The sequence below is a fragment of the Podarcis tiliguerta genome (assembly GCF_965153285.1).
Source record: "Podarcis tiliguerta genome assembly, chromosome: 5".
Lineage (NCBI taxonomy): Eukaryota > Metazoa > Chordata > Lepidosauria > Squamata > Lacertidae > Podarcis > Podarcis tiliguerta.
Window position 1 is genome coordinate 38839822 of NC_139538.1, and position 18204 is coordinate 38858025.

An 18204-nucleotide genomic window follows, 5' to 3' on the forward strand; every position below is an offset into this window, starting at 1 on the left:
GCCGGAAAAAGCTGGTGCCGTGAACTGGAAGTGCCGGCGACCCCGGGCCTGACGACGATCCTCCAACCGGTCGCCTATTTGTAGACTCCGTTGAATGAGAGTGTCCAGCGTGGTGGGGCGTTCCATTGTGGCCAACTGGTCCAGTACCTCGTCCGAAAGCCCTTCGAGATACTGGTCCCGCAGTGCCGAGTCATTCCAGGTCAAGTCCTGTGCCAACAGCCGGAACTCCGTGGTATATGTGGCCACCGTGGACTTGCCCTGTTTCAAATGCCGAATCGCCCGGTTGGCTTGACTCTCTTTCTGGGGGTTGCCGAACGCGGCCTCCAAACGATTGCAAAACCTCGTATAGTCTGCCAGCAAGGGGGAGTCTTGCCTGAGTAGCGGCAACGCCCACTTGGCCGCCTGGTCCTTTAACAAGCTAATCAAAAAGTGCACCTTGGTACGGTCGTCAGGAAAGTTCCGGGCTCGCCCCTGAATATACAGTTTGGCCTGGGCCAGGAACATGGGAAAGCTGGCCGGGGCTCCATCAAATTTCTCAGGCAAAGCCACTGGGTACTTGCCCGGAGCCGGGGCGTCGGCCCCAGGAGCCGGTAGGGCTTCCAAGCGTTGCTGAAGTGCCTCAACCGCGTCACTGAGCTGCTGCACGGTGTGAGACAAGGCCTGGTTCTCCTGGGCCAAAGCCACCAGTGCAGCCGCCTGTTCAGCCATGGCCTCTGGCTCTTCCCGAACGCACCCCTACGAAGGGGGAGTGCGGGACGTGGCGGGAGCAAACTGTGCTGGTCCCGGGGGTAAGGTACCTTGGGTGTAGCAAAGTCCACACGAAGAGGGGCAAGGTCCGAGGCAGAGTGCCGGGCGGTGAACAGGAACGCTGGAACAGGAGGCTGTGCAGGGAACAGGAACACCGGATGGTCGGGAACAGGAGGCCGAGCAGGGAACAGGAGTACCGGATAGTCAGGAACAGGAGGCCGAGCAGGGATCAGGAACGCAGGAAGGTCCGAAGCCAACAACGACGTTGCTCCCGCAACCTGGGGCCGGGCTGACTGGGCTTTTATCCTCTTCTAAGGCCAGGGGCGGTCCCGGCCCCCAGGAGCCCCGCCTCCTCTGGCCTTAAGGCGAGCACTCCTCCTGGGGGCAACCAGTTCCCTTCGCCTCTCTGCTCTAAACCTCTGCAGATCAGGAGAGGCCGAAGGGTTACTGGGCCCTGGAGGAGGCTCACCTGTGGCCACTGAGTCGTCAAGCCTCTCTGGGGCCAGAAGGGCTTCACCTGGGACCAGCTCCTGATGCACTGCCACAGGTGCAGGCTCTTCAGCATCTAGGCCTTGCCCCAGTCCAGCCGGCCCTGGAGGCGGGGACTCCTGTGCAGGCCGGGATTCCTCTGTTTCATCCTCCGAATCGGAATCCCAGGCCATCACAATGGGGCTCGTCAACCTGGGAAGGTAACCTATCTAGAAGACAGAAACCTTTGATCCTACATCTCTGCTGCCTTGCAGGATATATTTGGGAGAAGGAAAGGCTAAGGAGAAAACCATACAAAAATATGGAGTGTAGTCCCTAAAATAGTTGGATAGTGCCTTGTACACCTTTTTCTGACAACTCCTGTAGCTAAGCTGGTGTCAAACGTATTGCTCTGATTTCCTTTGGACCACATCAGCAAGGTGGAGAGGATAGATATTGTCCTCTGGTCAGCCCAGGACCTCCAAGGAGGTCACTTCAGTGCTGCTAATGCAGCAGTTTGACTTCAACCCCTCTCTACAGGTGCACTCCATTGTCTCTCAGACAGACTGATGCCAACAAGTGGTTTGGCACTAAGGCAGAGTAAAATAAAGTCAATAGAGATGTGAGCGGTGGTTGGAGATGGGAGAAAGCATTCATGATGACTCAAGTCAGAAAAAAAATTGATCTTAGCCCTAAGGACGTTTGTTATATGTAGCCCTTAGGTTTAGGATTTCTGAATATTCTTTTAACTGCAGGAAAAGCCTGGAAGTCCCCTGGCCAAGCTTCCCCATGACAGACACAAACAAGCATTTAGGATTTTAAACAAAGCCCTTTTGATCATGCAAATTGACTAGCTCCTGTTCTGACAAAAAATGCACTTAAGAAAATGAACACATAAATCACTTCTTATCAGACAGATCTCTTTGGGGAAATAGAACTTAAAAAGAGACCTGACCACACCCACACAGAAAATAAAACCTCTGCTGGTTCCCTTTTGGAAAACAGAGAGCCAAAGCATAGCATTGTACTTGGGACTTGGTTCTAGTTTATTTTAGACCCCAGGAGATATGCGGGGAGGAGGCGTGCCACTGCAATTTTAAGGAGGCTCCTCTATGCTGGGATGGGCAAATTCCAAGACCTCATGCCTTGATGAGGGCGAGGAAACAAGACACCTTCTCTTAAGTATTAGAAGCAGATTTTCCCAACAAAAAGGAGGCCATACAGGAGGGTCAGAGCTGGACAGTAGCTTGGGGAAAGATGTAAAGATGGATCACATCATTTTATTCTGAATTAACATGGAATAACTGGTCCAACAGCTTCTATAATCACAGCCCTAACACCATACATAAATATACTTGGAAAGTGTGGGCTTTCTTTAACCATTTAATCAAATTAAATCTTGTATTTCCATCTTCTGCCTTAAAAGGTAGTCAAACATGTTATCAAGGACGTAACTAATAAAGCTTAAGTTATATGCCATATTTTGGAGTAGATCATTTACTATTCATTTACCTCATAACTGCTTTAAGCGCTCATAATTTAAACATGTGGGAAATGCACAGATCTATTTTCCTTCCTTGTTATTTCCCAGCCCTGTTAGAAATAGTATAATTATCATAATCATCATTTCCACCCTAGCTTTTATTTATTTAGGATGGCTTATATTTGAAATGTTAAAAAAAAAGCTGTGGAACAAATAATATATCATAAATTGCTATTTAGATAAAATTCTAGACGGTTGATTAGCAGGAAGCCTCACAGAGCTACAATTCTAGAACCCTTAACAGAATCCTTCGGGGCAAACAATGTGCTTCAAATGTAAGGTGCTATTGCTTCAACAGCTGAAATCACAGCAAATAAACAAAAATTCTTCATTGTGTTTTGATGCACCAAGAACTGGAAAGAGAAAATTTAGTTCAGTTCTAGGGTAAAATCACAGCCAGCAGTTTCATTTAGAAAAGGTAGGGCTACCAGGGAGCAGCTCCTCCACTGTTTGGATCCACATGTGATCCATGTATTGATGGAGCTTCTACTTGTGGCCAGCTCACAGTTCTGTGGATGCTGGGTGGCAGGTGTTGAAACTGCACACCTGTGCACACTTAAAGGGACGCGAGTGGCACTGTGGTCTAAACCACAGATCTTAGGGTTTGCTTATCAGAAGGTTGGTGGTTCGAATCCCCACAACGGGGTGAGCTCCCATTGTTCGGTCCCTGCTCCTGCCCACCTAGCAGTTCAAAAGCATGTCAAAGTGCAAGTAGATAAATAGGTACCACTCGGGCGGGAAGGTAAACGATGTTTCCGTGCGCTGTTCTGGCTCGGCTTAGTCATGCTGGCCATATGACCGGAAGATGTACGCCAGCTCCCTCGGCCAGTAAAGCGAGATGAGCACCACAACCCCAGAGTTGTCTGAGATTGGACCTAACGGTCAGGGGTCCCTTTACCTTTACGCACACTTAAGTAAACCCTATTGAAAACTGCCAGATTTACTTCCAAGTAGCCACAGTCAAGTTCCTGTTGCATACGGGTCTATTTGCACTTTACTTGAATACCCAAAGTGCAAGTCCCTTCGCTTCTGAGACAAAGTGTGTGTCCTAATAGCCACAGCATACTGTTCTACAACCTTACATTTGAAGAACACCAGACGGGGGAACCTTTTACTATAAATCTCCCTTTTCCCTCACCATAATCTGAAATGACACTCCTTAACCCCTAAATAAATAGTCCTTGGCTCACTTGGTGATTAAAAATTGGGTGAAGGGGGTGGGGTGGGGGGTGGGAAGAGAGAAAGATCCAAAGCATGAGGTAAACAGGACCACTTTGTGTGAAATATAGAGTGCATTGACCCAGGGAAGTTTAAGTTTATGCTTTCAGCTAGAGGAGGTGCGGACGTGGGTGGGGCTGTGGGTAAAACCTCAGCGCCTAGGACTTGCCGATCGCATGGTCGGCGGTTCAAATCCCCGCGGCGGGGTGAGCTCCCGTCGTTCAGTCCCAGCTCCTGCCAACCTAGCAGTTCGAAAGCACCCCTGGGTGCAAGTAGATAAATAGGGACCGCTTACCAGCGGGAAGGTAAACGGCGTTTCCGTGTGCTGCGCTGGCTCGCCAGATGCAGCTTGTCACGCTGGCCACGTGACCCGGAAGTGTCTTCGGACAGCGCTGGCCCTTGGCCTATAGAGTGAGATGAGCGCACAACCCTAGAGTCTGGCAAGACTGGCCCGTACCTTTACTTTACCTAGAGGAGATGCAGCTGCTTCCTTAGCTTGTGTGTATATCAGGGGCCCACCTACTAGAAAACTGATGCAGTTTAAGGTTCGGGGCCCCTAATCCCAGAGGGGCCCCAGAAGCGAATTTAGTGTACATTGTTTAATTTGTTTATTTTTACACGACTCAACTTGTGTTTTTTTTGGTGTGTGTTCATATTTCAACAAAGTTTGTCAGTCAGTATCACAGATGTTGTAAAGGTGTGGTGATCTGTCCTGAGACAACCCCACTGAAGAAGATAACCTCATTGCTGGTTGCATATATACACACACGCGTAAGTGCATGTATGCGCTCTGGAATAATGAAAGTCGGCTTCCAGCCATGAAGAAATAAAGGCGAAACGTTGAGTCAGAGCGAACAGGTGCGGGGGAAGAGAAACTAATGGAGAACAACCTCCGGCTCCCCTGCAAGGCAGAGTCTCCCGAGGCCGAGCCTGGAGCGCGCCAATTCCCCGGCGCCTCCTTAAGTCCCGGCCCGGCCTCCCTCCGCCTCCCCGCCCCCTGGCCCTGACTCGCCTTCCCCGCCAATTCGCCCAAGTCTTAGAATAAAGTTCGGGGCCGGCAGACTTCTTTCCTCAGCGCAGGAGCGAAGTGGCCCCGCGGAGGTTTTTCTTCTCGCCGCCACCGCCGCTGCTCGTTCTTCGCCCCGCAACATGGCCTCGGCCGAGCTGGCCCAGAAGCTGCAGCGCCGGCTGCTGCGGGACGGCAGCACTTCGGAGGCTCCTCCCGAGGACGGCGACGAGCCTGCGGGGTCCGAGGCGAGCCTGGCGGAGCCGGACGACGACGACGACCAGAACCCCGTCAACGCCTCCGCGGACCCGGAGCTGAGCGCCAAGCTGAGTCGCAGGCAGGACATCAACGCGGGCGCGGCGCGGCCCCGCTTCGCCCAGATCTTCAATCCTTACACGGAGTTCAAGGAGTTCAGCCGCCGGCAGATCAAGGACATGGAGCGGCTCTTCCGACTGTAAGCACCGCCCCGTCCCCCCGGCCCTCCTTTCCTCCTTAGCCCGGGTCCCCGTACGGAGTGGAAGGCGCCTGCTTCGGAGTAGAACCGGGCGGCTGCACGTGCGCTTGGAGTTGCATTGATGCGGCGCGGTTCTCAGCGCCTTTAGTTCAGAGGTGTAAAAAAAAGAGAAAATCCCGTTGAGCTCCACGGAGTAAGCAGCTCCTCTGCTGATGGAGATCGGGATTGCATGCAAGCAATGCATGTTTTCTAGGCAGGGGAAAAATCCCAACCCGCTTAGTTCACTAGGATTTACTCTCCAGTAAATGTGTGTGTGTGTGTGTGTGTGTGTGTGTGTGTGTGTATGTATGTATGATGGCAGCCTTAATGTTGCGGTCTTTAACTAGCAAAACGTTCTGCAACCGAGCCTTCACTGGAAGCACGGGCTGAATCCGGTCAAGTACTATTTCACACGACTGCTGGTTTAGTAGCCACGGAAAACGTGCCTTGAAGCTCTTGTGATCTGGGGGTAGGTGTGAATGGTTGGCTAGCGAGAAGCAGCAATTTTGTCCGCCGCCGCCCCCCCCCCCACTGCTTTTAGTGGTTGTATGAAATGAAAAGAGAACTATAATCTTCTGTATGTTTACTCTGAAGTAAGACCCATTCTGTTCAGCGGAGTTTACTCCCAGGTAACTGTGCATAGGATTGCAGCCTAAAACCAAGAACTGCTTCTGTAGAATGGATGTCAAGCTTGGTTTCTTAACTAGGAGTTCTTTAATTACAGCTCTTTTCTGGAGAAGCCTGAGTCTGGGTTTTAGCTTATTTTGTGCAAAGCAGGTTGAGAATAGCCTTGCAGAACTACATGTACCCTGGTCATTATGGAAAGTAGAGTTTTTAAGTACCCCCCAGGTTAGTAGCATTCAGGTGCCTGCACTTCTTTCCTTTGCTACTCTTCCTGCAGTTCTGTATAGTCTTATGAATGAGAAAAGGTGAAAAACGATCTCTATTCTTTTTATTTTATTTTTAAAGTTTACACTCACTAAGTTCTAAAACAGGTTGCAGTTTTCAACTTGCAGAACTGGGACCACTGTGTGTGAACTGCACCTCTTCTATCAGTCATCTCAAGGTTTGTTTTTCTTCTGTGGTCTAGCTTTGGAGCAGTTTATACTTGGTGGCAATGCTCAAAAGCCACACTGCAACAACAAAAAAAGTTTGACCTTCCCCATCTCTGCAAAGCCAACTGCAGTTATATTTAGCATGTTCCTTTTAAGTCGTGAAATATGACTATTTGTCACTTGTTCCAGTCTTGCTTAAGCACCCTTTGAAAAGGGACTTTTGGGGCTGCCTTTTCTTAGCAAGTCTATGCTAGCATAGCTTCCTTAAGTCAGTGTTGCAATTACGTGTCCCACTGAACTTAGTGGGACTTACTTCCTAACATGCGTAGGATGTGGAAGTGTACTGGGTGACGTGTTCTGAAAGTTGTAGGTTGTAGTTTAATATTGTCTCCTAGAAAAACACTATTCAGGCAGTGTAATTGGCTAGTAGTTTAAACTGTCTGGAGTGGCAGTGGTGTTTTTGTTTATTACTATGCTAAGTATGTTAGCACTACTTTTATCTAGTTGATAAAGGTTTGTTTTATCCATAAACCTGTAGTCATAGAAGAAAATGTGACCCCCAAACAGCTATTTATGATGGTGCTGAAATAGCCATTGTAATGAGGCAGGACAACGCATTATGAGGTGTATAGCTATAACAACTCCATCAGCGTTTAGTGTTGCAACAAAGATCCCTTGACTTTGACTATGGTTTTTCCCTGATTGGTATTTGTTTTGTTTAAGGAGAGGCTGTTGGTGGAGCTAGGGACCAAAGTTGATCACATCTTTGAGATAGGAATCTGAAGACAAAAAGCACATCCCAAGCCAAGAGAGTGGAGATTGTGTAACCTGTGAAATTGTTGAGGCTGAAAAAGAAGCATACTTTCTGTTCCACTCCCATTGAGACAAAGAACTGAAATAGATTGTCCCCATCAGTCAGTTGCATAAAACCTCGGAATTAAGGAGAAGCTGCTTGATACTTCATTTCATTATTATTTAATAGCAAAAATTGTAGCCAACCCTTCATAATTTGCTGTAATTGCTACTAACCCACCCACCCGAGCCTTACAGCACAGAGCAATTGCAGGGGGTTGGACTAGATGACCCTGGGGGTGCCTTCCAACTCTGCAAGTCCATGATTCTATCCCAGCACTGAAAGTGCTTCTGAGACCACGCTGCTCTTAAATAACATCCATGTGCCTCTTCTTGTGGTAGGTAGAAAGAAATAACTGCACGTACACTGAAGGGCAACTGCATTTCTCTTAATGCAAAGCCCAAGGGCAGAATTAACAGAATTATTTATTACTAGAAGCAAAATGACAAGCACTGTCTGTGGGCTAGTTATGAAAGACAGAGGCAAATGCTGTGTATTTTACTTCACTTTAAAACAGGTGTAGGGAGCTTTTGGGCCGCCAGGTGTAACTAAATTACAACTCCCATCAGCCCCAGCCAGCGTGGCTAATGGCCAGGAACGGTGGGAGCTGCAGTTCAGCAACAATGGGAGCTGTAGTTCCCCACACCTGCTTTAAACCACAGTAGCAACTGTGTCTCCAGTCTAAGGAAAGCTGCTAGTGCCATAATGGGAGGGATATAAATAAGCTGGGTGTTAACTTAGACCACTCATCAGTACAAGGCCTGGTTTTCCACTTCCGTTAGATGTCAACACTGTGAGCCTCATTAGGATTTTTAAGGACCTCTGTAACAGTAATACTTGTACAGAAGAGAGACATCGCCTCCCCATAAGAACATTGCAGCGAGCAGGAAAGATAGTATCTAGCTTTCCTATGCAATATTGAATGCATATGAGCCTCATGGGCTATAGACCTTGCAGGCTATGCCCCCTTGATTTTGGCCTCCACCTTCCAGGTAACAACTTGCTGGTAACAACTGTCTTCCCATTCTGTCAACATGCCTTTCCTGCCTAGAGGTGAGTTCCAGTCCAGTTCCCATGTAGAGTCAGGACATCTCCAACCCTCAGTGCCAAGGCACTATATTACAAGTGGGCTATGCTTTTCTTCCAGTATGCATAAACATGTCTTGCTGCAATTTGAGGCTGTCAATAGGCAGCTATTCCAGCTCCAGGGGGATGACAGAACAACAGGTGAGTGAGTGAGCAAGCAAGCAAGCAGTGTGGATGGCCCAGGTGAGCTGTTTAACAGAGATGGGGAAGGCCAAACTGCTCTCTGAAGTGCCTCCCACTCTCTGTGAAACATGGCTGCATTGAAGTTTGGCAAACCACTCTCTGAAGCACCTCCCAACCCCCTTTAAAAGTGGGTGGGGCTTGGGGTGAGGCACTTGGTCAGATGTAAAGAGGGGAGGGGTTGGCCAGGTGTGGAGAATGGGGGCCCGGCAAAGCAGAGGCAGCAGCCCCTAGTAAAAACATAGGAACGTATAATGTGTTTTGTGTCAACAGATCCTTGGAGATTTTGCTCTGTAGAACTAGAGCTGTCTATCACATTTGTTTGTTGATGTGTCTGCTCTAGTTGTGTATAACATTGGGAATGGCATCTTCATTTGTAGGTTCAAAGGGTATGTGTGGTGAAGGTGAGGGAGGCTTAAACCTTTCCCCTTCCTCCAGCTTACCTCCTTATTATATGCCTTTTCCCCAGCCTGGCTCTGATGCCAGAGCTGAGAGAGAGAGAAGCAATGGAAGCAACTGAGAATGGGGAGGAAGGCAGGTGAGGGGGGTGTTTTTGATATAAATATGAAGAAACTTCTCCCCCACTTCATATGTCAACAGGACAAACACAGCAACTACAAGCGTGGCTTCCCACTTTGGGTCTGTCAGAAAGCTCAGGAGCTGGTTGGGTTGGGTTTTGGAGACCTCAAGGACTACAGCATGTGGGGAGGAAGCTTCTTTGAAGCACACAGGGGAGATCTGCCAGTGCAGACAACTGCTGATGCAACTTTCTTTGTTCAGCCCTAATTAGGTATTGATAAGCTTTGTTCACAGTCGCCTTTACCTTCGGATAAAACCATTTTTCAAATTGTAGAAGGCACAGCGGCTAATTAAACAAAATCATCTTGGGGTGGGGAAACGGCGGATAATTCCAGGAGGGAAAAGAATAGTTATGAGTGTCTTCCAGATCAAATAACACCTAGGAAAACAAAGCAATTATTATTCAGCATGGGGATTCTGCGGAAAAGGGTTTTCCTCAGTTTTGCCAGAAAACCTGACAAATGCACACAGCGGAATTTTAGCTTTAGAAAACTTCGCTGGCTTCAGAGTCCAGCATCCATTTGTTTTTTGTTTAATGACGTCCATGTTATCTTGTTTTTATATTCTGCTGGAAGCTGCCCAGAGTAGCTGGGAAAGCCTAGCCAGATGGGCAGGGTATAAATAATAAAATTATTATTATTATACCAACTTGTATTTAAACACTTAATAACAGTTTTACAGAACCTCCATGGTGGTCTACTGAAGCCAGTGACCAACTCTTTATGCTTTAGTGTAGGAATAGCGATTGACAGCAGAAGTAACAAACAAAATAGTTTAGTCTCAGGTGGTCGTATCTGGAAATGCTGTTCCCCACTCCCCAGACTTGTCTTCAACAATCAGTGAATAAATGTGGGATACTTTGCCCTGAACATCTTGGTTAATAGCATTCAATGTTCTCATTCATTCTTTTTGACCTTTTTTGAACCCAGCTCTAGTGCTGGCCGTTTGCCACATACTAAATAAGCTCCAAAGGCCAATTGTGTGCTGTGAAGAATATTTCCTTTTGCTCCCTGCACGTCAACATAATAAAGCACATTCTAGTTCTAACACTGCTAGTCATCCAGAAGAGCGATTTCAGATCATAAGAACATAAAGAAGAACTTCGCTAGATTAGACGAAAACTCCATTTAATCTAGCTTTCTGTTCTCTCACAGTGGCCAGCCAGATACCTATGGGAAGTCCATAGCCTTCTGCTACTCAGGATTCTTAGCAACGGATAGTCAGATATTAGCTGGGCAGCAGTCACATTTTGTGACTGGCAACTGGCCTTTTGCGACTGGATGGAGATGTCCAGGTACCACCTTTGGTGCCTAGCATCTTCACCTGCCTGGCCAGGTGATTGAGGGGGTCTGCAGGGTAGCACAGCAGCAAAAGACACATCTGGCTTGTCCATGAATTTGTTTAAACCCCCTTTAAAGCTGTCCAGGCTATCATGATGGCAAGTTGGCTTACATTTGATGCTAAACCACAGACATTGTTTACCATTGTTGATAAGCCATAATTAAAGTTCAGGTGTCTGACAGACAACCACTTCAGCTATGGTTTGCTACACCACAGAATAGTTAAAAGCTCCAGAAAAAGCATCCAAGTTTCAGGGTGGGCTGTTGTTGTTTGTTGTTGTTGTTGTTGTTATTGTTGTTTTCCTCTTTATAGGCTACTCTGCAGCTTTTAGAGGGTGACGGCTGCTTAACCATAGCTGAGGAGGAAGTCTTTATTCACGTATTATACTAAACGATGGTTACTATTAATGTTGGGTGGGGCCAGAACCAAGTGTCAGTTGTGCACCCTGCTTTCTCTATCGCTACTGTTATCCCCCCCCCCACTTGCCACCCATTTGGAATTAGGCCAGGGGGTGCCATCTCCCTACCTCTACAAAGGAAGGGTGACATCTTGAAGCATTGACAACTTAATATTCATTGCTAGAAGAATAAAACACATTCATCTGTAAAGAATGGCTACGATACTTTTCTGAATCTGTTTCTTGTTTTTGTTTAAAGTAATAATGATCTGAAAAAGTAACAAGTGATGGATATGCAGGAGTGAATCAATGTTGAATCTTAACACTACTTGAAAATAATGCAATGGCTTTGTAATTATTCTTCTCCAGGTGCTTGCATGGGGAAGATATATGTTACATTTTGCGTGTTTTCTCGACAGAAGCATCAGCATGCAAAACAACTTCCAAATATCAGAATCTGGGAACCTGAACCTCCAGAATCCCAGTGAAGTTCAGATCTATTGGCTTGTATATGTGGGCATCACTAATCTATAATTGTTAGTGGAAATCATTCAGCCTGAATGATCTGATTTGTTTCAAGCTTCTTGCTAAAGAAAATTACTCTCTTCTGATGATTTAAAATGTTCATCCTCTTTGACTGGCAAGAAATTAAAGGAGTAAGGAGAAATCACTGCCCCTATCAGAGCAATGCGGGTGTATCCTGTCCAAGACCATATTTAAAAAAAACAGCCACCCTGCCTTTCTGGCTCTGGCATGATGTGTAAATATTGCAGCAAAACTTGACTGATCTGTGTTGTGTTTACACGATTTTACTGCACTCAGTAAGCAGACCTGTTCCCTGCTGTCTAGCATGTACAAATATACCCTCTTGGGGTGGGGGTGGTGATGTGTAGACTGTGAAATGGGAGTGTCGTCCCCCCCCCCCAATTTTGTTAGTGCATATACTTGAAGGGATACCTAGTCTTTTGATTTTATCTTTGGCTGTGATCCAGCTGTGCTGTGGCTTGCTTCCCTGTCTGCCAGACCACTGCCTTTGTGCCTTTTCAGCCAGCTGCTCTGGGTAGTATAAAGTTCTTTACTGCTGTGTTAATCTGGCAAGAAAGATTGCGGGGGGGGGGGGGGAGTCCCCAACCGAAAAGGGAAGTGCCTCTTTTTAAAACCTCATCCATCATTCTTCTCTGCCAGAGATACCAATGGACTGCCATGTGCAATAGTCAGAAGGGATAGGTTTGTACAGTGATGGTTCCGCTGCAGAGATATTTTAATTATGAGAGCCTCTGGAAATAATCTCTGTACACTGTTGGTGTGATTTGCACATTCCTCCAGTCAAATTATTGCAGGATAGTGTGTGGGGCGAGAGAGAGAGAGGGAACACACTGTATGAAAGAGTGGAGCAGGGCTTTCTGTTGCTGTTGCTGCTACCACCACTACTACTAACTTTTCTGTTTTGATTAAACACTCCTCTTTAATTATATAGGGAATGTGCCAGATCTGCACACCCAAAGCCTGACTCTTTTCAGCACTAGTACATGCCAGGAAGGGAGCAGTGGCATGACATTGCAATCAGTCATCCTCCTGTGTCAGCCTGTTGGAGAAAGGGAAGTTGTAGTTGACCCTCCAAGCACTTCCAGATGTTTTGCAAGCACTGAAAAATAGTCAAAAGTCCTCACTGTGAAAGGAGTTGCAGTCTAGATGCTAGAATTCATGGGCAATTTTTGCTAGTTTAGAACGCCGGCTCGGCTGGGATTGGGAATGGTATCTTAATCTACTTTTTCCACTGCAGACAGTGTTTCTTTAGATCCACAGCAGGGCAACAACTTCATTAGGACCAACCAAAACATTGTAAAATAGTGAGAAAACTTTCAAGCTCTCCAGAACTCTACCTCAGACTAGAACAGCCTTCCTCATCCTGCTGCCCTCTAGATAGGTTGTACTTGGAAAAACAACTGGAGGGCACTAGGTTGGCAAGACAATGATGAAGCTTTCTGGAGAACCTGAAAGCTTGCTAACCTTTTTTTGATGTTTTGGTTATATACAGATACTGCCTGACTGTTTATACACCCACACCCACCTGAGACAAACACAAATGTATATAAATGGACCAGCCCGGGTATCCAAATCCTTTGAAATTTTTTAAGTGTTACTCTTTCTTTCTTGTTATGCTAATTAGACACCCTTAATTTGGAATACACCTGATAGTTGGTTTTGCCAGCCCCTAGGTATGCCTCTGGTTGTTAATGGACTCTCTAGTGTAAAATTTGTATACTTCTGGTGAATACTATATTGCTGCTCTTGAAGCTTGACATAGTTTTAGTTCATGTATTATTTACAGGTATCTGTTCCGTGTATTAAGGGTGATTATTTAAATGAGATTTGGTAAGCTCTTGAGTCTTTAATTTAGAGCAGTTCCCCTTCCCGTCCTGTGTTGTTTTCCCCATGTTGCATTCTAGATTAAAAACTCTTTGGACTTGGGCTCTTGTATTTTGTAAAGTACATTCCATGCTGACGGAACTGCAATAAAATCATAATAAGAATTGGTCCTTAACGAATAGTTAATACAGTAAATAAGGTAATATATAAAATAAAAATGCTACTGATTTTTTTTTTCATGTTTGGAAACAAAAAATGTCTAGCCTCGAAAACAGAGGGTAGAGAAAGGTATTTCTAAATTGTCTTGATTGACAACATTGAGCACATGAAATGAAATCCGAGTTGCTGATGTTGGAACATTACAAGAGAGCACACTTTAGCCAACCTTAATTGTTGGTTAAAATTAGTAGCTGTTGCTTAGACCAGCAGCCTTCTCATTTCTTGTATCAACAGTAAGAACCAACAGGAATTTCTAAACCATATCTCTATTTCTAGAACAAATGTCTGCTGATATGTAGGAGGCATATGCTGGGGAATTCTTTTGGAGGGTGGGCAGGAGGAGTGAGGCTGGGAAGCCTGGTGTATTTCACTTTGTTCTTGACAAGTGCTATAGTAATTTCTCTCTCTTTCCACATTTTTGCACCACCTTTCTGAGAAGCTCAAGGCAGCAGACCTCCCCAACCCCCTCATTTTACTGTCACAAGGCTGGGCTGGTTTGCCCAAGCTCACCCAGTCAGCATACAGAGTCATAGAATTGACATGACCAAAAGGGCCATGTGGTCCAACCCGCTGCAATACAAGAATATTTTGCCCAATGTGGGGCTCAAATCCACGAGTCTGAGATTAAGAGTCTCATGCTTTACCAACTGAGCTATCCCTGATCAAGTGGGATACGATCTCCCACCTCTATGGTCTATGCTTTGAGGTTCTATTACAATCACGTAGCATCTACTTTGCCTGGCATACTGTTTTTGCATACTGGCTTGAATTGCGAAGCAGTTGGCTGCACGCTAACTGTGTAGAGCAGTTACTAGTAAAGATAAAGGGACCCCTGACCATTAGGTCCAGTCGTGGCTGACTCTGGGGTTGCGGCGCTCATCTCGCTTTATTGGCCGATGGAGCCGGCGTACAGCTTCCGGGTCATGTGGCCAGCATGACTATGCTGCTTCTGGCGAACCAGAGCAGCACATGGAAACGCCGTTTACCTTCCTGCAAGAGTGGTACCTATTTATCTACTTGCACTTTTGGGGGTGCTTTCGAACTGCTAGGTTGGCAGGAGCAGGGACCGAGCAACAGGAGCTCACCCCGTCGCCGGGATTCGAACCGCCGACCTTCTAATCAGCAAGCCCTAGGCTCTGTGGTTTAACCCACAGTGCCACCCGCGTCCCAGAGCAGTTACTACCCAGGTACAATCTCAAGTGGTCTCTGCTTCGCAGCTCTCTTATGTGGAGCAGGTTACTCTTTGAGATTCTGGTGTTTCCAGTCTGTGTTGTAATTAGCTGGCTGTTTCAGGATGAGAAGTCTTCCAAAACTACTATGGTCCTGTTCCTCACAGTTTTGCAGAAGCTCTTCAGAGTATTGCAGCTCACCTTCAAACCGTTCTCTGCTCAGGGCAAGCTGCTAGTTACAGTAAGTTCTGAAGATTGAGCTTGTGAGTCTGCCTTCAGGTCTTGCATTGCTGATACCTGCAACAACGCTTCATTAGCTCAGTTTCGTTTATGAGGTGGTCAGTGTGGCAAGAGGCAGGAATGCCTCTAATTGCTCCTGTCATGCTAGGGTTAGGCCATTCGACTCTCAAAGTAATATGTGGTAAGTAATGCAGTCAAATACTCCGAAGCCAATAATATCCTTGTATAGGTGGCAGCCTATATTTTTCACTGTCATTTTAGGACTCTGCAGACGTTCCCTCTGGTTCTCTGAACTCCTAGAGTGGGATCATGTTCCAGGCTTCAGTGTAGCTTGAAATGGGCTGTTGCACACACAACTTAAGTGCATTTGCGTCTTCACATGCTAAGGGAATCCTGATCATTGGGGATCCTGATCAAATGGAAGCGGATCCTATGTGTGTACAGTTCTATATACATACAGCCCCTTTCACACTTCTGCTGAGTCCACATGGAGGACCGAGACAACAGGTGCATCAATGGAGGCAGAGACAGCAAATGTTCCATTTCTTCCTCCACCTGTTCAGTGCCTGCGTAGTCCTAGTGCCATCTGATAGCAGTTGCAAATACATGGACATCCATCCATCCCCATAGTCTCAACTGTTTTGTCCTTTGCATTACAATCATAATCACATTTTTTTTTTTAAAAAATGACTTGTCTTTTATAGTTGCTGTGTTAATGTAATTTTTTTTTAAAAAAAAAGTACAACTGTTTGGGCTATCACTGAAAATCCAAGATAATAGCAACTTCCTTTGAGTATTGCTTTTTCTCTTTATAAGGGAGGGAAGAAAACACTTGATGAAACTAAGTCCTATGATACTGTATCACAGCTGTTTACGACTTTTTTTGAGGGGGGATAAAAATAAAATTATTTCTTTGTCCTGTTCCCCTTATCTTGATTTCCTTGTGCCTTGAGATTTGGTTGCTTAATTCATTAGTTTTAGGGCTTCACAAAATTTGGTTATATGTCCTTTTTTGTTACATCTGAAACAAGTAACTCTCTTGGATGGAGCCTTGGCCTCCATCTTTAGAGTGGGACATACAGTTTGAGCCGTTGGGTTCATCAGTCCTGGTTGGAGGGCTTCTCACACACTCCTTACAAACATATTCAAAAAGGACATGTGGCTTCTAACTGCGTTTTCTCTCTCTATCACTGGGAGCTTGTTGAACTGGGTCAAGCCGTCTTTTTTCACATAATGTTAACACATTGATTGCTATCTCTGCAACAATGTTGTAGCTTGGTCTGCATGAATCTTTTGGTGTGGCACCTTACATTATTAGCACTGAAGAAATTACATTTTGCTTTTCAAATTTCATTTCATCCATCAAATTATACAGATAAGCATCATGCATTCCTTACAATGTTATACTGATGCCAGCAGTTTTTGCTCCCCTAATTCTGGCTCTTTTTTTCCTACGAGAAGAAATTTAGGCTGCAATCCTGTGCCCACTTAATCTGGGAGTAAGTCCCATTTAACTCAGAATGTGCTTTTAAGGAGAGATATTTAGGATTGCACTGTCAGTCACATCCCTCAAGAGAGGCTGGCTTTGGAAATACTGGCACTTAGAATCCTAGATATTTCTTAACAACTACCGTGATTTCACGTAAATTGAGATTAGAATTGGCTTGATGCTTTGTGGGCAATGACGGCATTAGCAAAGGAAAGGTGCTCAGGGCATTATGACTTACTGGAGGCCTTGTACCCAATGTTGTTCAGGAATTCTAAGAAAAGTCCATTTTCAAAAAGTCCAGTCTGCCATCTTGATTCAAAATGATGTTCAGTTGTATCCAAACTTATGTGGAAACTCTGCTCCTTGATCTTGGGAACCATCTTGCAAATTTTGGCTATGATATCTTAAGAGGTGTTCAATACATAGGAGACAGACAAAACAACTTTCCAAAACATGTAGATTTCATCCATGGTTCTGATTGAAACATAGGAGGCTTAACTGAAACTCTAGGGGAAGCTCTGCCCTCTTTATATGACTGAAATTATACATGCAGCTTCCTGTAAAAGGGTGTTGCAAATTAGTTTATTATAACTTCTACCCCCCTTGCCCTTCAAACAATTTCACAGGCAGCTTACAAAATAAAAAAAATATATAAAAAAATCAGAAGCTATAATTTAAACAAACATGCACATACTAAAAGCATATTATAAAAAAGAAGCATAGTATTGCCAGCAGAGATTGAATGCATTGCATTAGATTAAAAGGCCTGGAAGAATTTTAGTAAGATGTTGCTCGATGCTGAAATGACAATGTAAGTGGCAGGCAAGCCTTGCTGGGGAGAACCTTCTTTTAACAGGCAGCACCACAGAAATGGTCCTTTCCCATTAGCCAACTGTTGCATGTTGTGTGGGGTGGCAGGGATACCCAGATAAGGGCCTCAGAGATCAAAGTCTTAGTATCTAGGCAGGCATATTTGAAGATGAGCGTGCTAGCCCCCAAACCAGCATTTTGAATTGAGGCCTGAAATGGACCGGGATCCAGTGCAGTTGATGCAGCACTGGTGTGGTAGGATCATAATAATGCCTGGTACCGTGTCACTCTGGAATGGCTGAGCGTGGGGCCTTAAAACAACTTCTCCCTTTGTGGGGAATGCTGCAGGCCAGGGATGTGATGCAACCTTCACTCCCTGCAGGAATTTGTGCTGAGCTCTTTCTGCTCTGGAAAAACAAGTTTTGCTCCACACCCACAGAACGAGATTCTCTCTCACCCCCCCATTTAAATGTCTCAGTGCTGCCTCTCCGGACTCAGTGGAGGAGGAGGAGGAGAAACATTATCTCCCTCTAATTCCTTTTGTATTGTGCTGAGCTGTTTCATCTGCTTCCTAGGTCCTGCTGAATTGAGAACAGATTGAGTATTCCGTAGCCACTCTGCTTTTTGAGGCGGCACAACTTTGGGAAGCTGTGCTTTGAAGGCTGTCTCTGGCACGGCGCACTAAACTCCTATTGTACGGCCGGGATAGTGCATTGCTTTGCCATTGCTGGCAAGACCCAGTTTCTCACAATCCCTGCTTTGTACTGCCTGTGTGCTGGAATGACAGATACGTGAGACTTGCTCCGGTGGCTGTGAATCCTGAGTACACTCGGTTAACCCCTGTGGAGCTATTGCTCCTCCTGCAAAGTTGCCTTCCTCCTTGTGCAGCAGCATCCGAGCCCCTCTTTTTCAAAAGGGGCAGCTCTCAGAACATTGCTTTG

The 18204-nt window shown here is 45.9% G+C and overlaps 1 protein-coding gene across 1 annotated transcript in view; it reads left to right on the plus strand.

The window, feature by feature from the left end:
* Nucleotides 1–4852: 4852 nt before the first annotated feature.
* The window catches only part of EFHD1 (EF-hand domain family member D1), a 34295-nt gene continuing 20943 nt past the window's right edge, over nt 4853–18204 (plus strand). Inside the window, exon 1 of the mRNA XM_083443402.1 lies at nt 4853–5436. Within this exon, the coding sequence (XP_083299528.1) occupies nt 5126–5436 (311 nt within the window). The 5' untranslated portion in view covers nt 4853–5125. The remainder of the gene's footprint in view (nt 5437–18204) is intronic.